At 38.0% G+C, this 25,345-nt stretch overlaps 1 protein-coding gene across 11 annotated transcripts in view; it reads left to right on the top strand.

Annotated features, from left to right (window-relative positions):
• Positions 1-25,345, top strand: part of LOC127431602 (disco-interacting protein 2 homolog C-like) — a 150,708-nt gene that overhangs the window by 59,271 nt on the left and 66,092 nt on the right. For all 11 annotated transcript variants that reach the window (XM_051682087.1, XM_051682086.1, XM_051682085.1 and 8 more), the window contains exons 2-3: positions 14,049-14,120; positions 22,741-22,851. In XM_051682087.1, the coding sequence (XP_051538047.1) occupies positions 14,049-14,120; positions 22,741-22,851 (183 nt within the window). The remainder of the gene's footprint in view (positions 1-14,048; positions 14,121-22,740; positions 22,852-25,345) is intronic.

Genomic DNA, 25,345 nt, shown 5'->3' with positions numbered 1-25,345 from the left:
CAGTATGGATAAAGTTACTGTTTAAACTCGACAGCAGCCCTTCCAGGTTCATCCGGCACTCCAGAAAAGAATTGCTTTTAATGAGCGCTTCGTTCAAATTGAGTGGAAAATGCTCCAAAAGTGCAAAGAGATTTGGGCTTCTTTAGATTTTCACAAGGTTCGACGAATCAGGACAAGCTCAGGATTTGACATAAATTATGACATTTCATGAATCACTGTCCTTTTTACCGTCACCAAATTCAGATCGCAAACGGCTGTTTTTAATTTCCAAAGCATAACTGATGTGACAGAAATGAGGCCATATATGATCTAACGATCTTATACCACCATCTAAGATCTAACTGGATGAAACGGACCCCATCTCACCACTCGCCGTAGCGTTCACTGGCTGCTTGTGAGTGGTTATATGAATAAAATAACTGTCTTTGCATTTATTTTGAATGCATTAAGTAACTTGTTCAATCTAAATCGTCTGTTTGTTTATTGAATATGTCATCTGATTTTATGTACTGTATATAGACCAATAATTTAAGCAGTAAAGATGCATTTTACATGTCTGATGGTAGTTTTCATTTTTATATGCCACGTTTCTCAGGCTTTAGAAGTGTATTAAACATGTGAGGATGTGTACGACTACCATACAGGCCAACTGAAACAAGTTAAAACTGGTTTTGCGTAGTTCAAAATGAACCTACATATTTTTCTTCACAATAACCATAGATATACCTTTATAATAACTTTTATTAACATACATTAACAAACATTATTGCATTTATATTATGCTTACAAATTTTATCCACCAGAACTTGGATGTGCGGTTATCTGCTGTGTGACGTCATGGCAATTTCATCTATTCCTGCCTGATTCTTTATTATTATGATTATTATAGTCTGATTCCATACTTTTCTTTGACCCTGAGCTGAGTGTTAAGCTCTGATACTGAGCTAAATGGTACAGTATGTAGAGTAGAATCTTAAAGCTGTGGAATTATGCTGTACTCAGTAGACGCAGATTTAAAAGAGCTTTATGCAAAGACAGACCACTTTATTGACCCACAGACGACTGAAGGCTTCAGCCAAACCACTTCTTTCTAACGTATCATAAGAGTAATATGCAAATCTCCAGCCTTTTGTAGAGTCTTAATATTAAGCTGTATTTGTAGTCTTTTGATGTGTTTGAAAAGCAGTGGATTTTCGGGTGTTTTTAATTGAATTGGACCCACTTACTCCCACTGATTCCGTTTTAATTTTCAGATGTGGTACCTTTAGGAGCACATTTAAAAGAGTCTGTCATGAGGGACGTGCTAAAGTCTACTGGTCTTTTTTTCCTGACACATCTGTGTTTAGAGCCGAGCCCCACAGGGCAATGGGTTGATTGTTATTTCATCTGCCAGCGTTCCAAAGCCCAGCAAATCACTCAACAGAACATCAGTTTGTCCAACCACTGGACTAATCAAGCACTATGTGCTTATTAGTCAAGAGGACAAAAGGGCTTCCTATCTCTGTCGAAGCTCTCACTTTCAATGATTAGTACTTCTCTTCAAGTCATCAATTTGATAGTACCTGCTTCATACATGTATGTAAGGAAACACTATTGTTCATACTTGGTGTAAGGGAATTTAAACACACCCCTTACAATAAGTATTAAGCTTTGGCGTGCAACTCATCCCTCGCTGTGTGTGCTATGGACAAGAATGATGCTTCAAATTGTACGGCATGTTGGGGAAAAGTGTGCTATTACTTTTCTAAGTGATCAGATCATTTTCGCATGTTCTGTTCTATATAAAGAATACCTAAAATACCCCAGAAAACAAGCCTTGCATGAGCTTTCACAAAGTTCTCTCTGGATTTAAACAATCTGTGAGACTAATGGAGAATTATCTCTTGGCTGTTTGCTGACTCTCTCTTTCTCTTACAGTCCACATAGTTACCTGATCTCCCATGACTACAAGTGTTCCACTGCTTCAGGAAGTGTTGCGTTCATTGTTGTGAAATTATACCTGTATAAACCCTGTTACATGAGCCAATTCCCCACTATATGATAAAACTAGATTTTTTTCTAAAGAAAATGTGAGTGGTGCTTGCCCTTGCAAAACTCACCCCAACAATGCACCATTCTGTTTTTTTGCTAGGGTGTTGGTATGCAGTTGCCTAGGTGTAAGTGGTTGCTAGTGTGTTGCAGCAAGTGGTTGCTAGGGTGTTCTGAGTGGTTACTACTAGTAGAAGTAGACCAATATATTAGTTTTACCGATTAATCGGCATCGATAGTTGCTTTTTGTAACTATAGGTTATCAGCAAAAATCTCTGCCAATAGTTGCAGGTTTATTTTTTTAAAATTATTATTCCTCATAAATAAACCTCTGGTAATATACACTCACTGAGCCCTTTATTAGGAACACCTGTACACCTACTTATTCATGCGATTATCTAATTAGCCAATCGTGTGGTAGCAGTGTAGTGCATAAAATCATGCAAATACGGGTCAGGAGCTTCAGTTAATGTTCACATCAACCATCAGAATGGGGAAGAAAATCTGATTTCAGGCGTGGCATGATTGTTGGTGCCAAACGGGTTGGTTTGAGTATTTCTGTAATTGCTGATCGCTTGGGATTTTCACGCACAACAGTCTCTAGAGTGTAAAGAGAGTGGTGCAAAAAACAATTAACATCCAGTGAACGGCAGCTCTGCGGACGGAAACGCCTTGTTGATGAGAGAGGTCAACGGAGAATGGCCAGACAGGTACAAGCTGACAGAAAGGCGACGGTAACTCAGATAACCACTCTGTACAGTTAGTGAGCAGAATATCTCAGAATGCACAACACGTCGAACCTTGAGGCGGATGGGCTACAACAGCAGAAGGCCACGTCAGGCACTTTATTCGGACCATAGTGTTCCTAATAAAGTGCTCAGTGACTGTATATATACACAAAACTGTTCATCTGGTGAATATAAAGGTATAAAAAGTTTCATTTGGTTAATACTTACAAATAGAGCATTGTAACAGAGCCAGGTCTTCTGTGTATTTTGTGCTTGTTTATAGTTAAAAGTCCAGCGTTATGCACCAAATCTTATTTTTTCTGGTTATTATTGGGATTATTATTGGAAGCATTTTTCACCTGTATTTTTTCAACCATCTGCCAGGTAAAAAAATTAATTGTGTGATGAGTTACATGCTGAATTAAATAAATATGATCTACAGCAAGCAGAGCTAAAAGCTGGTTTTCGACAGTCTCTCGCACTTTTCTGCCCGTTATTTTGGTAATGTTTTGATATTCTGCCTGGTATTTATTATATCCTCTGGTTGATTGTGTGGGGAAAAACAGTCCTGATGTATCTGATCTGATAAAGTCTAGGCCTATCACAACTGAAAGTGTCCACATCGGCCTTTCCTGTCAATGTGCGCTGCTTCCTGTTATCTTCTCCGATTTGTTTTTTTTTTGTCATGTTTGCGGCCTTTGTTATATCGACACCTCTCTCTTGCTTGTACAATGCTAGAGGGCTTATCGCCAATGCTCTACAAAGGGGTTAAAGGAAGAGTAATTCCCCTGTGGAAAGACATATTTCAATTTAAGTATGGTTTATTCATCATGCTGCTGGGGCAAGGCCAGAGTGTTAATGTACCATCTCTGCCACAGAGCAATGAGGTTTTACCTGCCCTGAATACCTGCCACGTGGCCTTGTAGGAATATCAAACATTCGGCTGGCTGAAGCATAGACTTTGTTTCACTATATTCTAGGGCTGGTTGATATTTTGGATATCCATGATATACTGTATTTACAGTGGTTTTGCTGGTGATATACAATTTGTAAACATTGTTAACATCGCAATGATTTTAATACCCCTTTTATTTGGTGATTATTTATGGTTACGCATTAAGCATCTTTCATTTAAACATTTTTTTTTCTTTTTTTTATTGCCTAATGTTGGTAAGTTTACACAAAAATGTTCAAGGGTCCCAGTGAAAAACTGTGGAAAATGCCTTATGCTATTTTATGCTACAAACATGCTATTTGTACTAGAATTTTACAGTATTTATTTCTTGTATTACACATTTAGAGTTGACTTGGCAAAAATGTCTGTTTGGATTAATTGATGGTTCTTCTGATTGAAAAAAACAAAAACATTTTCTATCCAACAGCCCTACTATATATACCCACAAGTGAATTTTCTGTTGGTTATTTTATTTGAAATATGTGTGTCAGTTGAGTTAAACTCTTACTGAAGTGGATGTTGATACCAGTGTACTGTAAAGACCATGCCTCAGCAGTTTTCTGATATACCCCTACCCATGAGGATATACAGGCAAAGAAAAACATGTTGACTGTGTTGTTTCTGCATCAGACAATGGTTTTAACTGACAGAAATTGCAGTTAGCCCTTCAGGTGAAGCCTTTTGTTTAGTAATTTGATCCATGTTCAACTGTTCAGGGGTAAAACACATAGCTCATTGTTCCTTTTTAACATGAACCCTTTACTGTGTGATGCAGTTGGTGTGTAAATACGAGTCATTATGTCATTTAGACAAGTTTGTGGTTGATGAGCTGAAAGAATGTGGTATTGTCCACCAAACTAATGCTTTTGCTCTGAGTTAGCAGGGGTTTGAATCTTTGTAAAGTTACAGTGGCCCTAGAAAGTATTAGAATGCTTAAAGCTGAAGTGTGTTAAAATACTTTTTACTATTCCATCTTCAGATGGAAAGATCATCTGTTAACCAGTTAATCAATGTAATTTTAAAGGTTGTACTATATGAAGTCAGTTCTATGGACATGTTTTACTAAGTTTGGCAACCAAAAAGTATCCAAATACTTTTTGTCTTTATTTTTTTAATAGTATATCTAGTTTTATGGTTTAAAACCCACCTAACTTCTTTTTGTGAAAAGATTTGCTTGAAAGTGTGCATTTATTTCTTTCAAATAAATGTCACTTGGTTTGACTTTTTTTTTTTTTTTTACGTAATGCAATGCTATTCAATGCTATAGTGTGGCTTAAGTGTCCAAACACTTTTAGGGGCCTTTTATTTGTACTTTTACACACACACACACACACATACACATGAACACACACACACAAACACAAACACACACACACACACACACACACATGTTGGTGCGGCTATCCTTATGAGGACTCTCCATAGACATAATGATTTTTATACTGTACAAACTATAGACTCTATCCCCTAACCCTAACCCTAATCCTAACCCTCACAAAAACGTTCTGCATTTTTACGTTTTCAAAACAAACATTATTTAGTATGTTTTTTTAAGCTATATGAATTATGGGGACACTAGAAATGTCCTCATAACCCACATTTATAGGATAAAACCCTTGTAATTACCAGTTTGTAACCTAAAAAAATTTAGGGCTTTACTGGTTGTTTAGATCAGTGTTACTATCAGAAATAATTAATAATTATTTCTGTAGTTATTAATTAATATTTGAATTAATCAGTTGAATCTAACTCATTAAAGCCTCATATGGGGCTCCAGTAAATGTAGTGTGCTACGTTTAGGAGAAAGTTTGGTTATTAGCAATAATTATCAAAAATAATTATTAATTATTAAAATCAATAGAACATTGATGAGAATCAATGTTAGCTTTTTAAAATCCTTTAAATCAACAATTATCAAAGATAATCGTTAATTGTTAACATCAATGAAACATTAATTAAAATTAACACTAGCTTATTGATCATTCAAATTCAATCATCAAAGATAATTATCAATTATCAAAAATCAATAGAATATTAATAAGGATTAACATTGACGGGGCACCACCCTGGAATTAGGGACTAATAACCAGATAGTAAAACAGTCTCAATATTAGATTGTTTTTTTAGGAAAATCGACATCCGAAGAATATCGATATTCGGGGAAAAAAACAATGAATGAAGGTTTGAATCCGAGCACTGACATCCCGTCAGCATGACACATGCATATGCAAAACAAACCAAAACACTTCTCTTTGTAATATAAACAAAGTTTATTTATGCAGTAATATCAGTTAATAATTAATACAATGCAGTCAATAAACTTCCGACTTACAACTACAAACTAAACAGTGATATGATTAGATATGGAAATAAAAATAATCCTATAACACATAAGGTGTGTGTGTGTGTGACAGTGTGTGTGTGTGTGTGTGTGTAAGGAGGGACGCGCACAAAATGGTGGACAAAAAAGCGAGACTTCCGGCCAGGGAATATGACCGCGAATGGGGGCGGAGATGGCGCCTACCAGTTACTGCGTGTATCCGCTTGTACGATAGCTTAGGGACAAAGCTGGGCTTTAGCATTTAAGCTATCTACGAGCCAAAAATGTGTGCCAGAATGTTTGTGAGGGGTCGCGTGCGTGTATGTGTGCGTGTGGTTAGTACGAGAGAGAGAGAGAGAAGTGACAGCCCTAAAGCTGATTTCGCGATCGTGGGAGAGAAAGCAGGTGTTTAGTTCATCGCTCAGAGACGCGGTGGACGGCTCGTAAACAGTCCCGCGTTATTTGACTTTTTAATGGATGAACTCAGTTGCGGTCTCACCCGCGATGGTGAAATTGCACAACAGTCCAATTTGGTTGGACCACAATACAGCAAAACAAATCGTGATAATTAATACCCTGAGTATTAGTAATGAGCGGACATGGCGATCCGTAAACTGTACAAGCAAAAACCTTGAAACACAAGAATAACACACTATAATATTCTATCTCTGCCCAGACGTAAACCTCTTACTTGAATCGCAGGAGGGCACAGGTAGAATGTGTTTTCCTCCGTCCTTTAACTCTGACCCGGTTCCTTGAGGCTCGGGTGATGACGGGAGGCCGTTTCCTCGCTCTGTTGGCGGGCGGTACGGCTGTTGATTGTTGGCGGGCGGTACGGCTGTTGATTCTCGGCGGGCTGGCGGAGAACTCAGAAATGTCGACTTGATTGAAGATGGAAGAGAAATCTTTAATCTCTTCACTTCTGTAGGCAAACGGATGAAGATGCGAATTGCTCGGCGGTCTCCTTCGGATCCGTTAGAGTGTTCGGTTGAACACAGAGTAATCTCAACTCGTCCAGCGAGATGGAGATTGTATGGCTACAGTTTCAAGTCGGACGTTACTTCCTTGTGCCACGAGGTTGCACCTGAGAGCAGCAAAGAGCTACATCTATATTCGGTGAACAAAGTCGCTGGAAGTGAATTCTGGAAGCATTTCAGAGGTATTTGAACTCCTGATGATGTCATGTTTGAGGGACGTTCTGTTGTGTGCCTCATCCAATAGGAGTTGAGAGTTCAATCCTTTAGTGAGCAAGGCTTCATGGATTTGTAGTCTGTTTTGTACTCCTTTTGTTTGATTTTGGCGCGATTTTTATCAGTAAGATTTACGACTTGGAAGGTGGGGGCTTGAGTTAGGTTTTTACAACTGTTAGGCCTGCCTTTGTCTTCTATCTGAATACATGAGGCCCAACAAAAATTTCCTCGTAAACCACCCAAACCCACCCACCCACACACACACACACACACACACACACACACACACACACACACACACACACACATACATGCACACACAAACAGACAGGTCGATATTGCACATCTGACAACTCAGCCCTTTGCCTGATTAGATCCCTGTGGAATACTCACACTAAACAGGAAAGCAATGACATCACAATATCCTGTCTTTTTGGAATGCAGCCCTGTGACATCATCACATTCTCTGAGTGGCTCTACACTCTTTGCACTGCACTATTCAAAAGATGGGTTATATTACACAAATTGATGCAAAATCTTTGAAAACTGCAGTTTTCTTTCCTGTTTTGACATAGTTTCGAAAAATAAAGTTCATCTAACATACTGAAGGGCTTGTCCCCTTTTTAATAGCTAATAGACTTTAGTTACTTCACAGCCATGTGCCATAATTTGTTACTTGGTAGTAGGGGGAGGGACATTCTCCTTCCAGAAAGTATTTGATTGGACAAAATTATGTGTGGTGCAAGATGAGTCATCAATATTTTTAGTCCGTCAGAAGAAAAAGATTGTACATTAAAAATGCGTATATGCTTTTAAAGGTTAAAGGTTCAATTTTTGGCCTATTTACATGTAGTCACTTTATGCATCTTGATCTATCTGATGGCTACCCAACTGGGAATGCACATTCCATTTACATCTAGGTTTTTACATGTAAAAGTGAATGAGGTGACCAATTGTAAATAGCCCATTTGTCAACTTTTAGAAGTACACTGTCTAGATGACTTCAAAGCTAATACATATAATAGAACTAGAAAATAGAACTATAATAGCATTCAAAGCCACAAAACTCCATGGGGTCTCTATTTGCTAAGCTTTTAAATGTAGCTTTGCTTACACTCTCCCAGGCCCTAGAAAAGCCTATATGAAGGTCTTGTATAAATTCTCTGAGCCTGTAATCTTCTTAGAGAAATAGACAATTTTTACTTGTGAGGTTGCAATTTCCATTGAGGCAGTTTATTTCCACCAAAGCCCATTATTAAAATGTTTGTGTTGTGGAAAAGCAGAAGGATGGCTTTCTCTATTCTGTGATCCAGGGGCTCTACCACCTGCAACATGTAATTACGCTGCATGCGCAAGTAAAATGACGAATCACGTTGTTAGTGGAAGAAGATTAAAGGGATAATTCACCCAACAATTAAATTTCAGCCTTCATTTACTCACTCACAAGTCGTTCCGAACCCGTATGACTTTATTTCTTTCATGGAACACAAAAGGAGATGTTAGGCAGAATATTAGCCTCAGTCACCATTCACTTTCACTATATGGAAAAAAGATGCAGTGAACATGCATTTTTGGGTAAGCTATCCCTTAAGCTATTTTACGTACCCCAGCAAATAGAATGAAACTCTGTTGTTAAATGCTTTTGGTTTCGCAAAGGCCTAAAAATAGCTACCATGTCATCTAACACTGTAAAGGAGGTCGCAGACCGGACGAGTCTGGTGGAAGACATGGCACGTTCTAAAATTTGAAACAATTATTTTCTACGAAAATACACACACACACACACACACTACCAATGCTCCACGTCAAAATTCTGCAGTGCCACAGAGCTCAACTCACATAGTTTTCCATTTAATTCGACCTAAATCATTATCAAAGGACATAGATTATTTAGCCGTCACTAGATGATAGATTGTGTATATGTTTCTTTCATACAAGTGCCTACACAATGTATTTTCAGTTACAAGTATGTCTTGTTGTGGTTCGACAGCTTGAATGAAGCCCATTCAATGCTACAGAAATTGCATAATAAACATCGCAATTGCGCAGTTACACCAGTTTCATACACTAACCTGAAAACTCATCAACGTCACTTTGTTCATTCTTGAAGAAAGAAAAAACCTTGGTAACTTTTAAGTGTACTGTCTGCTGTGTCCTACCCGCGACGCGGCATGGCACTTCTCGTCCGTTGTGCGACCATCTGCATAGCCAGTGTTTTCCAGCTGAGAAGCAATTCATTTAGATTTTTTTTTCAGCGTAGTCATATCCAGATGTAAGCTCATCCAGGAAAACGTGGGGTAAAGAGATCTCTCACGCTCAGCCAGGCCTGCGACATGGCAACGTTTTACATTCAACTCAGAGTCTATATGCTAAAGGAATTTGAGAGTTGACGGGCAGATCCACAATCTGATTCCACTCCAATCTGTACTAATGACAGTCTAAAGAGCAGGTCCAGGATCATTACAGGATTTAGAAAAAGTCCAAGAATAATGATATCTGAATGATTTATAGATGTCGTTGATTGTTGTCTTTAGAGGCGTGTCTTATGGTTCATGGCTCTTTCCAAGCACTCATTTAATTATCTAATTTAAAGAAACATGGAAGTTCATACCACTCTTTCTGCAGATCATATCGTTCTTGTAGAACCACTAAAAGTTCCTCTAACTCATCAGATATTTGGAGCTTCTGTTGTTCTTTGACTGCATGTTTCTGGGTGCCAGTGTCTAAAAGCCTCATGCATATCACATCTATTCAGCTCAATTAGAGACTATTATGTCCTAATTAGCCTTTAAGATAGGGTAATGGTGTTATGAGAGTTACACTATGCAAGAAACACTTTTGGATGAACTAATGTTTTGAACAGATTTGATGTTAATATATGAATCATTTGTCTGTCATGTCCCACTTGAAGTGCCAATTTAAAATGCAACGTATTAGAATTGGCTCAAAGTACAGTACTCCTCACATTATTATTAGTTAATTTTTGCATTTTCTGATGTGAGTGGTGCTTGCCTGTGCATTACTCACCACCATGATGCTAGGGTGGTTGTCAAGCCTGATCTCACATAAAATTCGGCAAGTTTGTGCTGATTTTTCTTTAGCCGAAATCGGTATACGTTGACCGAATTTGAAAACACCAGAGGCTAAAGCAGTAAGTGTTTCAGAGCATATAAACAAATGTGACATCCATTTATATCCAGGAGAGGTCACCCGAAGCCAGTTGTAAAAATAATTGTTTTCAGCTGAACAGTGTGTAAAACATTGAAGAGAAATGCTTATTGTATTTAATCTACCCCACAACCAAAACCCAAATCTAACCCTAACCATTAGTAGAGACAAAATGCAATGTTAGGGATAAAAATGCAACCTCCTTATCACGCTCGTGATTGTTTATACAAACGTGATTACTTCCTCTTTTGAATGGGGATTGAACTGTGGTCTCCCATTTAACTGATGCAACGCGCTAACAGTCGTGCTACGAGGGAACGTAATTGTTGTTGAGCCGTTCCAAATATGTCTGATGGGATATAGGGTATATCAGTGAATCAGCATGCTGTTGCCGATCCTAGGGTACTGGAACTTTCGGAAACAGCATGTCGAATTCCCATGTGATCATGTTGGGTTGTCAGGGCATACTAGGGTGTTCTAAATGGTTGTTACAGCTTTGCTAAGTGGTTGCTAGGAATTTTTCTGGATGGTTGCTTGGTGATTAGTTACGGTTATCATATTCTGGGTTATTGATATGGCTTGAGTCTGCCCTTCAATGTAAGTCTGTAGAATTGTGATCATCCGTTTTATCATGCACCAGGCGAATATCAAAAGTGCTTAGAAAAATAATAGCACACCTCTCCTCAAGAAGCCACACGATTTTATTATCATTCGTGTCCGTAGCACCAATGATGCTGAGCAAGTTACGTACCAAAGTTTAATACTTAGAATTTGGGATTTGAACAAATGCCTAACCCTAAGTTTACTCTATAAATAATAACGATGGTTACCTTAGCAAATACCACTAATGAGTAAAATATTATCTTCTAAACAAATGCTGAATTTGTTTGTACATCTGTCCCATTATTCTGTGTACACCAAAAGTGTGACAGCTGCTTTTTTTTGTATGACATGCTATCTGGTGGAAGCTGCCTTTTACATGAGAAATGCTGCCAATGTCCCCCCCCCCCCCCCAGCGGATTAAACAGCAGTTTGTTGTACACCTGAAAGATGTCCAGTCCAGTAGCCCATTGCTTCTACCGCCATCATTTTCACTCACCTCATGAGGCAGTCTGCTGTAGTTATTCCTTTTTTTATTAAGGGTTACAGACTTAGGCAGAGGTGTCAATTTATGAGGGACTTGTCCCTCAGGGAAGGACAAGGAGGAAAAATGAAAGCAAAAGTGTGTGTGTGTTTGTGTAGGAGAGACAACGAGTCAAAAAAAAAAATAAAAAAATAAAGCAAGATAAGGACGGGCAATGCCATGAATCTCCTAAAGCTAAAAACACTACATAAGGCTGTTTGATTGGCAGCAAGTGGGTGTGAGGAAATGAATCATACAGTCTCTGTTTAAAATAAAATCCTTACCCTTTTTTTTCTTCATCCCAAATCTCTTCATCCTCCTCCTCATCAACTTTGAAGCTGTTAGCCTTTTTATTGGACCGTTAAAGAAGTCATCAGGGAATAACAGCCTTCACTGTTAACCACTTCCTGTCCTTCCAGGGATCAAACACTATGTGTTCACTATCAACATGGCAAATAAACAGAATTGTGTTGATGGTACCATAGAGGAGGGAAAGGAGATTAGCTCTGTTCCAAAACATAGAAAGCTGCCTACCTAGACAACATTTTAACTAAGACACCATCTTCTGAAGACTATTCCAAAAGCTTGGCAGCAACATCATGCTGCCTTCTAAGGGGGCTGTTCACACAGGACGCATATATTGCGTTCAAAAACAGGAATAGAATGCACATTTCTTGTGCGCTTCAGGTAAGAAGTGCTTATTGTTGTGCGTGGAGTTCCAAATCAGACACTTTTGATTATCTATTTCCATTAGCATGCTGCCTTTGAAGACAGCTGTCTATGTAGAGTGTAGATGGCTAGTCAGCTCACAAGAATTTGTAACAGAACTATTGATTTATCACTGGAGCTTTCTCATTTCGTTTTTCTGTCACTTGTCAAATCGCTGCTACTTACACAGTATGCACCAGATCTTTTCTTAATTTCTCCGCAAATGTGACAGCCCAGTCGCCTAATGCTTTGTGACGAGTCACTAAACCTTGTTACATTAATCATTTCAGGATGTGCACTCGCTCACCCACTTCATCCTATTCCTCACAATTTGCCCAAAAACACCTCACCAAATCACATAAACAATTTTCTTTTTATCTTGGAATGTTTCCTAAACTAAAAAATTTTTTCCTAAAAAAAAAAAATGTTAACTTAAATGTTTGATGCTTGTTTAGTATTATAATCTGCACTATCAAAGAGGACATTGTGAAATGTATTTTTTTTACATTTATAAAGGCTGTTTGTACTAGGGTTGCGCGGTTTACCGGTACTAACGCAGTATCGCGATACCAAAATAATTAAAACGGTACGATATCATCTTGTTGCTAATTTTGGTACCATATTACAGTATGATGTCATTAGCAAAACGATATGTGACAGTTTTGAGATGAAATCAATGACAAATTGAAAATAAAATAAAAAACCTCTAGATATGGCCAAATGTGATCATTAAACAGCAGAAGGATGTCATTTAATTAAATAATATACAGTCACATGCACTGCATGCTACAGAATGAACAAGAGGTGCCGCTCTGTTCATCTGCTTCGCGCACACATTCACACAAACTCAACACATGCTACTGGTTCTTAATTTTCATGCAGTGTGTTTATAGCATAAACGGCTGTTAACACTTAAATGAACTCCTCTGGTGCAGCTTGGAGATTTCAGCTCAAGAGGATTATCCCAACACTAATTGGAAGCTTGATATAACTAACCCGAAAAACAGGAAGAACTCAAAGGTCTGTCAAAATAAAAGTCCCGCTAACATGAAAGCTCTATTCAAATGGATGCGTGAAATTGAAGACAGAAAAATTTAGCTACTGTATAAAAATTTTATATTCAAAAAGTAGCAATAATATTTATAATACCAATTATATAATATTAAATGGTTGTTTTAATATTATTATTATTATTATTATCTGTTTGCAAAATCACAAATGCAAGTGTTTTATCAGCATGTTGTGATTCAGCCATAACAGCCTTGTGCGACAGGTAATCAGATTTTTTTTCAATAATGTTTTCATAAACACTGTGAAGCTCTGTTGTGCGGAATTTTATTTAACCGAAAATAAAAGTGAAATTTTTTTGTAAAAAAAAAAAAAAAAAAAAAAATATATATATATATATATATATATATATATATATATATATATATATATATATTATATTATATTATATTATATTATATTATATTATATTATATTATGTTATGTTATATTATATTTTTATTTGATTAAAGCTGTATGTATCAATTTGATTAAACATCATTTGATCATGACATTTAATTAAAACAGTTAACATTGAATCCAGAAAAATTCAAATGGAAAATGCATAATTTGTACCTGTGAGACTTTATGCAGTTCTTTTAATCAAGTCATTTTCTGTGTATTTTCATAAAAAATCTGAGGCTTTTTAAAAAAAGATTTATTATAGTATCGATTTAGTATCTATACCGAGGTACCTGGGCTGGTATCATACCGAAGCCAAAATGTTGGTATCGGAGCAACCCTAGTTTGTACATTTTGTGACACTCCCTTTATCTTGCAGGTGACATCACTCAGAAAGGATACGAGAAGAAGAGGTCAAAACTGCTCGGGGCGTATCTACCACAGCCTTCAGGTAAGTGCCCTGACTCTCACCTACTACTTAGGGGACACAGGAGTACGTTTGAACCCATAGACCAGCATTTGGATAGGTTTAAAGAGCTGCGGTAGGAGTCCAAAGCAGCTCATGTTTTTTTCTACAGCAGATGGGTTAGCCTCCCCTTCTCTCATTTAAACAGATCCTAAAATCCTGCAATGGGAGACGATTTCCTATGTTCTAATATTCTAGGTTTTAAGATCCGAACAGATGGATTTCACATTCGTTCTCTGTTCCACATCTGAAAGTCTTTTGCTTAAACAGCAATGCCTTTTGAATGGCATCTTAATGCCTTTGCACACTAAATGCGAATTTCGGCATGAATTTTCAGCTCGATTTCTCAGCGCGATTAACATTTTGAATAGAAACAATGGATTCCTATGAAGCCATTCACACCTGGAATCAAAGCAAGATTTTTTTCTTCGCCCGGCGATGAAAAGCCCTGAAACCGATAAAATATGAGCTTTGGATCATGTGTCAGGAGCTGCTGCAGTTACTAAAACCAGTGCAACAGGTAGCGCTAAAGCACTGAAAGCTGTTTTGACCACCGACATTAAATGCTGAAGGAACTCGAGGAAGAAATCCTGAACCAGCAGTGAGGATTTGTATTTCATTTGCATCAAATGCCTTTAAAACTGAAAGATTGTAGAGAAAAAGGTTTTCTTTTTTCGATTTGCTCATTAGAGAAATCATTTGTTTGTCTTTCGTATTGCAATTTCATGGTGGTTTTGCAAACTTGTCATGTAGTTCTTCTTCTCATCCATTATGGGCGAGTGGCAGATCAGCTGAGATGTACTTTATGCCACCTACCGTACAGGTGAAATTAACTGTCGATCAATTCTATTGTAAAGGCGTGAATGTGTTAACGGCAATCATCACCGTTTCATTTGCCATTATCGCGTCGCCTCTGGTGTGCAAAGGACTTTAGGCTGTATTTGCACCGCAAGGCCTAAGGAGCTGATCCCATAGTTTGATATTATCTTATTTGTTGTCCCGCCTGTGTACATTCACTAAAGGCATCCAAGTATGTTTACATTTAAGAATTGGTTCACCCTAAAATGAAAATGTTGTCACTACTTACTAGTTAGTTCCACATACAAAGTAACAACATATGGGTTTAAACACACCTGATTCAACTCATCAGCTTGTTAATGGAGACTCCAAGATCTGATTTGGGTGTGTCAGAAAAGGGAGATATACAAAATGTGCAGTGTTGGGGGGACTCCAGGAACAAGGTTGAGAACCACTGGTTTAGAGCAAAATGAGGGTATGTAAATAATGACAGTATTTTCATTATTTTTTTGGGTCAGCTATCCCTTAAAAGTCAGAAAATATTCTAATTGCTCTAGTTTGTCTTTTTCCTCCTTTTAAAATCTTATTTGGAAAGCGAGGCCATCCGTAACCCAGTCCAGCACCAGAGTTAATCAGTTTGTTTGTTCTCTTGTTCTTCAGTGCTGGTTTAAAATGAGCTGATAAGTGACTGTGGGCACCAGAATTAAGAGGCTTAAAATCAAAATGTTCAGTGTTGAAATGTTCAGTTTCTTTTCGCTATTTTGCTTCTAATGTTGGGTCATGATGTTCGACTAGTCTTCCAACAACCATCTAGTCAATAAGTGAGATTTTATTTATAAATTTCTTATTAGTTTTAATTAGGGATGCACCAATGTATCGGCTGGCGATATTTATCGGGCAATTATTGACCAAATTAAAACTATCTGCATATTGGTAATAAGCATGAAAACGTGTATATGAAAAACAGATGGTTTATTTATAATTAATTAGTAGCCCACTTTGTAAAAACTGTCAATTCAAATGTATCATCTAGAAATAGTAATAGCCACAATATGTAGAAGGGTTGGCACTCCTAAGAATATGTAATATTTAATTTTTATTCTTTCTTGTTTTCACGTTGAGAACAAACGCCATGAACGGACGTGACCGTTGAGAAAGTGGCACTTACTTTTAGGCGACACAATGAGGGAAACCATCCAAAGCGCTTTAAAACCAACAGTCTTTAACTTCTGAGATATCGGAAATTATATACAGTATATTGGATATTAGCTATTGTTAGAACAGTAAAAAAGCTTTTGTACCTCTTTATTGACCAGGGTCAGATGAACCCCAAACCAGCCTAATTAGTCAGGGACTCCTTAAGACTGACTAGTCAATTTTGAAAATATGTATTTTTGAGCATCCCTAGTGGCTCCTCAGTTGATCAAGGTGTTTACCTGTTTAAATGCACTTAAGGTGAATCCTTTGCATTTGAACTGTCAATAAAACGCAGAGAGTCTCTGCACATTAAGCGTCCCCAGCTTCAGGTTGAGATAGCATTAGTCTGAACTTTAAAAGCACGCTGCCATCATTAAAATAAAGAGCTCGACCAAGTAATTGCTCGTTTTATCTTCGGTATCCAAGAAGGTTTTAAGAATCTTTTTTTGTTTCATGTAAGAAGATTCCTGCTCTATTGCAGTGTCTGACAAGGTTATCTCTGATTTTATAGTTTTGCAAGAATTGATGTAACTTTTAAAGGTTTCTGATTTGGGCTCAGCGTGTCTGGCTGAATTGTTGATGAGCGCAGCTTTTATTGCTATAGCAACAGGCAGCCTGCAAGTTTCCAGTCTGGCTTCCGGCGAAAAAATTTATGACATCATGCTCAGGCACAAAGCGTGTACCATATACTGTGGTGTGAAGAGCGGCATGCGCCAGACGACTCACGAGACACATGAGATTATGAAAGGAACCAATGTTATTAAACAGTCCCGTCATGGAATGAACATATTTTTTAACGATCAATCAGTGACTATTAGATTTTGTTTTTTCAGTGTTTTCTAGTTTCAGTTTACCCAAAAATTAAAATTCTGTCTCACCTGGAAGGAGATGATAGGGAGAATCTTAGCCTTAGTAACCATTTAGTTTCATTGTGTGGAAAAAGAATGCAATTGAAGTGAATGTTTACTGAGGCTAATGTAGGGCTTTACTGGTTGTTTAGATCAGTGTTACTATCAGAAATAATTAATAATTATTTCTTTAGTTATTAATTAATATTTAAATTAATGAATTTAATCTAACTCATTAAAACCTCATATGGGGCTCCAGTAAATGTAGTGTGCTACGTTTAGGAGCAAGTTTGGTTATTAGCAATAATTAATAATTATCAAAGATAATTATTAATTATTAAAATCAATAGAACATCGATGAAAATCAATGTTAGCTTTTTTTAATCCTTTAAATCAACAATTATCAAAGATAATCATTAATTGTTAACATCGATGAAATATTAATTAAAATTAACACTAGCTTATTGATCATTCAAATTCAACAATCATCAAAGATAATTATCAATTATCAAAAATCAATAGAATATTAATAAGGATTAACATTGACGGGGCACCACCCTGGAATCAGGGACTAATAACCAAATAGTAAAACAGTCTCAATATTAGATTGTTTTCTTAGGAAAATCGACATCCGAAGAATATCGATTTTCGGGGGGAAAAAACAATGAATGAAGGTTTGAATCCGAGCACTGACATCCCGTCAGCATGACACAGGCGTATGCAAAACAAACCAAAACACTTCTCTTTGTAATATAACAAAGTTTATTTATGCAGTAATATCAATTAATAATTAATACAATGCAGTCAATAAACTTCTGACTTACAACTACAAACTAAACAGTGATATGATTAGATATGGAAATAAAAATAATCCTATAACACATAAGGTGTGTGTGTGACGGTGTGTGTGTGTGTGTGTGTGTGTGTGTGTGTGTGTGTGTAAGGAGGGACGTGCACAAAATGGCGGACGTGACTCTCGTGGAGAGTATGTCACGCGAGACTTCCGGCCAGGGAATATGACCGCGAATGGGGGCAGAGAGAAACCAGTCAATGGCGACTGGCGTCTACCAGTTACCGCGTGTATCCGCTTGTACGATAGCTTAGGGACAAAGCTGGGCTTTAGCATTTAAGCTATCTACGAGCCAAAATGTGTGCCAGAATGTTTGTGAGGAGTCGCGTGCCTGCGTGTGTGTGTGTGTGTGTGTGTGTGTGTGTGTGTGTGTGTGTGTGTGGGTTAGTACGAGAGAGAGAGAGAAGTGACAGCCCTAAAGCCGATTTCGCGATCGTGGGAGAGAAAGCAGCTGTTAGTTCATCGCTCAGAGATGCGGTGGACGGCTCGTAAACAGTCCCGCGTACTTTGACTATTTAATGGATGAACTCAGTTTACCTGTCTCACCCGCGATGGTGAAATTGCACAACAGTCCAATTTGGTTGGACCACAATACAGCAAAACAAAATCGTGATAATTAATACCCTGAGTATTAATAATGAGTGGACATGGCGGTCCGTAAACTGTACAAGCAAAAACCTTGAAACACAAGAATAACACACTATAATATTCTATCTCTGCCCAGACGTAAACCTCTTACTTGAATCGCAGGAGGGCACAGGTAGAATGTGTTTTCCTCCGTCCTTTAACTCTGACCCGGTTCCTTGAGGCTCGGGTGATGACGGGAGGCCGTTTCCTCGCTCTGTCGGCGGGCGGTACGGTTGTTGATTGTTGGCGGGCGGTACGGCTGTTGATTCTCGGCGGGCTGGCGGAGAACTCAGAAATGTCGACTTGATTGAAGATGGAAGAGAGATCTTTAATCTCTTCACTTCTGTAGGCAAACGGATGAAGATACAGATTGCACGGCGGTCTCCTTCGGATCCGTTAGAGTGTTCGGTTGAACACAGAGTAATCTCAACTCGTCCAGTGAGATGGAGATTGTATGGCCATAGTTTCAAATCGGACGTTACTTCCTTGTGCCACAAGGTTGCACCTGAGAGCAGCGAAGAGCTGCGTCCACACGCTGCAAACAAAGATGCTGGAAGCAAATCCCGAAAGCATTTCAGAGGTATTTGAACTCCTGATGATGTCATGGTTTGAGGTGCGTTCTGTTGTGTGCCTCATCCTATAGGAGTTGAGAGTTCGACCCTTTAGTGAGCAAGGCTTCATGGGATTTGTAGTCTGTTTTGGCCTCCCTTTGTTTGATTTTGGCGCGATTTTTATCAGTATAATTTACGACTTGGAAGGTGGGGGCTTGAGTTAGGTTTTTACGACTGTGTTAGGCCTGCCGTTGTCTTCTATCTGAATACATGAGGCCCAACACTAACATTATACCTAACATCTCCTTTTGTGTTCCACTGAAGATAAAATGTCAGGTTTGGAACAAGATGAGGGTGGGTGAATTATGACAGAGCTATTCTTTAATGTATAAATTGATATCATTTAAATATGTTTAATGACATTAAAGGGCCATGTAGTGTTATTGTTGTCTAGTAGAATTTTTATGTTTAATGAAGGTGGGTTGTAAAGGTTTAAATATATACTAATTATCATAAATTAAATCTAAAATTTTTATTAAATTAAACAAACACATGTGGAATTGGGATGAATGCCCTGCATTAATGCAAGCCATCTCCACGTTTTTAAGTGCATCATGTTACCAGCACAGAGAAGAGATTGTCTCCGCCACTACCTTCGACTGAACGACAGGCCTGCTTAGATGTTAACCCAATCAAAATTGATTGGTGACTATTACCCTGGACTATAGAGTTTGTAGTAGGAGGGAGACTGTGAGTTCATTGTACTTGAGTCAGAACAGAGCAACAGAACAGAGATTGCTCATCAGATGTGAGTCTTATCGAATCAGTTGCTTTATATGCTTGGAAGTAAATATTTTATCTACTCTCAATTAGGGATGCATTGACAAAGAAATTTGGGCAGATATCGATAGCCAGTATGTATTTTTTATGTTATGGCTTTGTGACAGATATATTTGCTAATATCATACGGTATGTTGAACAATATACACTATATTGCCAAAAGTATTCGCTCACCTGCCTTTAGACGCATATGAACTTAAGTGACATCCCATTCTTAATCCATAGGGTTTAATATGACGTCAGCCCACCCTTTGCAGCTATAACAGCTTCAACTATTCTGGGAAGGCTTTCCACAAGGTTTAGGAGTGTGTTTATGGGAATTTTTGACCATTCTTCCAGAAGTGCATTTGTGAGGTCAGACACTGATGTTGGACGAGAAGGCCTGGCTCGCAGTCTTCGCTCTAATTCATCCCAAAGGTGCTCTATCGGGTTGAGGTCAGGACTCTGTGCAGGCCAGTCAAGTTCTTCCACACCAAACTCGCTCATCCATGTCTTTATGGACCTTGATTTGTGCACCGGTGCGCAGTCATGTTGGAACAGGAAGGGGCCATCCCCAAACTGTTCCCACAAAGTTGGGAGCATGGAATTGTCCAAAATCTCTTGGTATGCTGAAGCATTCAGAGTTCCTTTCACTGGAACTAAGGGGCCAAGCCCAGCTCCTGAAAAACAACCCCACACCATAATCCCCCCTCCACCAAACTTCACAGTCGGCACAATGCAGTCAGATAAGTACCGTTCTCCTGGCAACCGCCAAACCCAGACTCGTCCATCAGATAGCCAGATGGAGAAGCGTGATTCGTCACTCCAGAGAACGCGTCTCCACTGCTCTAGAGTCCAGTGGCGGCGTGCTTTACACCACTGCATCCGACGCTTTGCATTGCACTTGGTGATGTATGGTTTGGATGCAGCTGCTCGGCCATGGAAACCCATTCCATGAAGCTCTCTACGCACTGTTCTTGAGCTAATCTGAAGGCCACATGAACTTTGGAGGTCTGTAGCGATTGACTCTGCAGAAAGTTGGCGACCTCTGCGCATTATGCGCCTCAGCATCCGCTGACCCCGCTCTGTCATTTTACGTGGCCTACGACTTCGTGGCTGAGTTGCTGTCATTCCCAATCGCTTCCACTTTGTTATAATACCACTGACAGTTGACTGTGGAATATTTAGTAGCGAGGAAATTTCACGACTGGACTTGTTGCACAGGTGGCATCCTATCACAGTACCACGCTGGAATTCACTGAGCTCCTGAGAGCGGCCCATTCTTTCACAAATGTTTGTAGAAGCAGTCTGCATGCCTAGGTGCTTCATTTTATACACCTGTGGCCATGGAAGTGATTGAAACACCTGAATTCAATTATTTGGATGGGAGAGCGAATACTTTTGGCAATATAGTGTATTTGCAGATATGGCATGTCTATACAGTTATTTGTTTTGTTTCGTTTCATTTAGTTTTTTTTTCGAATGTTGTTTTATTTTATTCATTTGTTTTTCTTTTTTGGTGTATTGTTAATTTTTTATTGTTATTTTTTTTTTCGTTTAGTTTTGTTTTTATATGTTGTTTTGTTTAATTTTGTTCCATGTTTTATTTTCCTTTTGTTTTGTATCTTGTTTTGTTTTTGTTTTATTCAAAAAATTTTTTTTAAATGTTATTTTCTTTTTTGTGTTCTTTTTTTTTTTTTTTTTTTTATAAGTTGTTTTGCTTCTTGTTTAATTTTTTTTTGTTTTATATGTTGTTTTGTTTCTTTTTAGTTTGTTCCGTTTTTTTGTTATGTTTGTTTTTTTTTCTTTGTTTTTGTTTGTATGGTGTTTTTTATTTTGGCTTTATTTGATTTATTTATTTATTTTATCTTACACTTCTGTAAGTGAAATACGAAATCAAAATATAATGTACAGTAGGAAAGATGGATAAATGCTTACCACTTTTGCAACTTGACTTAGAAAAACACCACATTGTTTAAAGTAGAAAAAATAAGCCCAGATATTATCTTTTTCCAGTATTGGCCAATTCAGACCAATACAATAATAATAATAATAATAAAAACACTTTTATTTATTGATACTGATAGGATTACCGATATATCGTGCATCCCTACTCTCAATTACTGCAACACTAAAGACAGCCAACCACAAAACTTTTACATCTGAAGTGGGTTGACAGATAAAACGGGGATGAAAATTAAAGAGGATGACAACATGCCAGAAAGAAAGGCTACAGTACACTTACAGTGAGACAAGGGAGAAAGTTGAATGGAGAAATTGTAAGTGGGAACCACTGATTAAAACATACTGAAATAGGTTGCAGTGTTTCTCATTGCCTGTTGTCTGTAATTGACAGAGAAAGTCACAGGCAGAAATGTATGAGGAAAAAACTGAACTAAATGGAAAATTTCAATATTTTGTAAGTTGGAAAGTCAAACATTTTTGAGAATGACCCATTTACAATTTGGGTCAGTTCCTCACATAAATTTGTAGTGTGACTTTACAAAATATGGAACACAGCACATGAGTCATATGGACTACTGTTTACGGACCCAGTTGTTCACTTTTGTTGGAAAGCGAAGTGCGTTTTAAGGGAGCACACTACAATTGCATATCAATTTCGTCATGAATGAACCAAGAATTGTTACTGTGAGAATATGTAGTTAAAGATGCACACTGAGATATTTTGTACTTGTAATACGTGGTGTTTTATAAAAATAAATTAAAATATTAAAATATTAAAATATTTTTATTTAAAATTAACAAAAATAATTTGTTTTAATGACATCTTGAGCATAGTCCTTGAAAACAAATAAAAATGTTTGAAAAGTCCTTGAAAGTCCTTGAATTAAACTTTGAAGCATCTGTATGAACCCTGGTAATTGTCCCTCTGTTGCTCTCTCTGTGTCCTTCAGGACTCGAGGCCTGTATGGCACACGAGCGCCGGCCTCCCATGGCGCCTTCCTCCGCTTCACGATACCACCGCAGACGCTCCTCTGGCACCCGTGACGAACGTTACCGATCAGGTGAGTCAGCGGCAGTGCACAGTGGGGGGTTTGAGATTATTCCAGCTGCATCAGACAGTGATCCCTCATAATTCTTACATTAGAATGATGGAAAATAATGCTGCCTGGACTTTCAGCAATTCTACAACAGAGACAAACGCTTAGCCAACAAGTTTTCTTTGCAGGGGGGTTGGGGGTAATTATGTTAAATGTACCACCACTTTAGAGTGTCTGGACTCCTAATATCAAATCTCAGTCTGTTTACCTTAAACGTGGAGTGTGTAATTCTTGCACCACTTATGTCACCAAATGGAATTGCAAAATGACGGTTTTCAAACAAGTTTCCCAAGCACCGTCTGCCATTGGTCGGTCAAATATAGTCTCATTCAGAAAGCATGCCGTTGGCTGAGCCATTGTTGCTGTTTCGGGCTTATCAGACAGCTCAATCAAACAGAACAATGTTTTAATAGCGCCAAAGTGTTTACACTTTTCAGGCAATTCAGCCTACAATAACTTACTTATAGTTGTCTTTGCACATTAAGCTGGTGTAGGGGAAAGCATTTTTTAAAATAATCAAATAAATTACGTTCTTCAGTTTTAAAATGTCCTGTATCTAAGTCACGTGAAACAGCATGTGACTGTTTATGTGTGAAATTATGGATTCTTTAGCTCTAACTATATCACTGTCCTCCTATTTCTGGTCAAATATACAAATATCGATATGATCACTTTTTGTGAGAGATTTATCTGTTTGGAGCTAGTGGTATATCACTGGCGTATTGAAATTATATCTGTCTCTTTAATGGTAGATTTCTTGTACTTTTCCCAACCATAAATTCACATTTGGTTGCACATTTGATAGCTAAAAGTAATGTAAAAAAGCACATACAAAATCAAATTTGACCGTTTCTTATTTACTTTCTTACCGATTAGGTGGGAACAAATAATATTAACCAATAATATGATTAGCCTAGCATACAGCCATAACAGCTGCCATAGCGTTTTTTAAAATGTTGATCCCAGCTTAATATGCAGAGACATCCCAATTATCCCAACACAGCAACATTGACTCAATAATGTGAGATTGGGGTGGAACTATCTGTTTTTCCAACCAATGGAAGACGGCAAATTGTTCTGTAAACATGTTTAAAACAACAATAATTTTTAAATTCTGTTTCACTGATGCTAGTAGTGCAAAAAAAAATACACTTTACCTTTAAATGTGTTGCATGTTCTGTTTCATGTTGTCTTTAAAATAGTTCAGAATCAAGTATTGTGCTGACAGATTCTGTGAAGACTATCGAAGGTGAAAAATAGCATCAGTGCATCACGTCCTGTCAGGATCAGTTCTAGCCATGCATCACTTCTAGCCATTTTGGTTGAGTGTTGCCGCTACAGTGACCATTAGTGCATAAGTGTGTTGATGAATATGGTGTTCTGGATCTCATTAGAGAGTCCAAATAACAGCTTGGATTATTAGAGGCTGTGACTCTGCCAATGTGAGGAAAGCAGCCGTGGGTACAAGCTACAGTCAACCATGGTGTCATCATACACATACATACACACATGGTGCAGCTATCATTACGAGGACTCTCCATAGACATAATGATTTTTATACTGTAAGAACTATAGATTCTGTCCCCTAACCCTAACCCTACCCCTAAACCTAACCCTCACAAAAAACTTTCTGCATTTTTACATTTTAAAAAAACATAATTTAGTATGTTTTCTTAAGCAATTTCAATTATGGGGACACTAGAAATGTCCTCATAAACCACATTTATAGCATAATACCCTTGTAATTACCAGTTTGTAACCTAAAAAAAAATGTCCTCGTAAACCACATAAACCTGCCACCCCACACACACACACATACACATACACACACTGGAAGGAGTTAGTAATGCAAGATCACAGAAGGACTGGAGGTGGTGGCTTGGCTCTCGTCACACACTCATGACCGTTTCAGCCACTGACACTCATCTCATCCACGTCACTGTAAACAACAGCATGGGGGTCAACAGCCACTTAAAAGGACAAGTCACCCAAAAATGAAGATTATATCATTATTTAATCTCCCTCATGTTGTTCCAAACCAGTATGCTGTTATCTTTTTTTCCATAAACATAAAAGGAGAGATATTTGAAGAATCTTTAAGTAAATATTGCCATACAGCGACAGTTAATTACCAAAAAAGGACCAAAAGCACCGTACAAGTACTCCATATGACTCGTTTGCTATAACCCGAGTCTTCTGAATCCATACGCTAGCTTTTTGCGAAGGAAAATACTGAAATTTAAGTTGTTATTCACTGATAATCTGCACATCAGCTGATGCTCGCCTGCATAACGAATTATATTTTGGTCTGTTCCTCAAATAAAGCGTATCGTATGACTTCAGAAGAGGAACATTGTGCGAACAGCGATTTTGTCATGTTTTTTTATCTTTTTTGGAGCTCGACAGTCGTGATCAGCATGAACACCATGTCATTGTATGGCAAGAGCTGCATAAAGAT

Source organism: Myxocyprinus asiaticus, chromosome 41 (genome assembly GCF_019703515.2).
Source record: "Myxocyprinus asiaticus isolate MX2 ecotype Aquarium Trade chromosome 41, UBuf_Myxa_2, whole genome shotgun sequence".
Lineage (NCBI taxonomy): Eukaryota > Metazoa > Chordata > Actinopteri > Cypriniformes > Catostomidae > Myxocyprinus > Myxocyprinus asiaticus.
The sequence above is the reverse complement of the archived record's forward strand: the minus strand, read 5'-3'. Positions and strand labels throughout refer to the sequence as shown.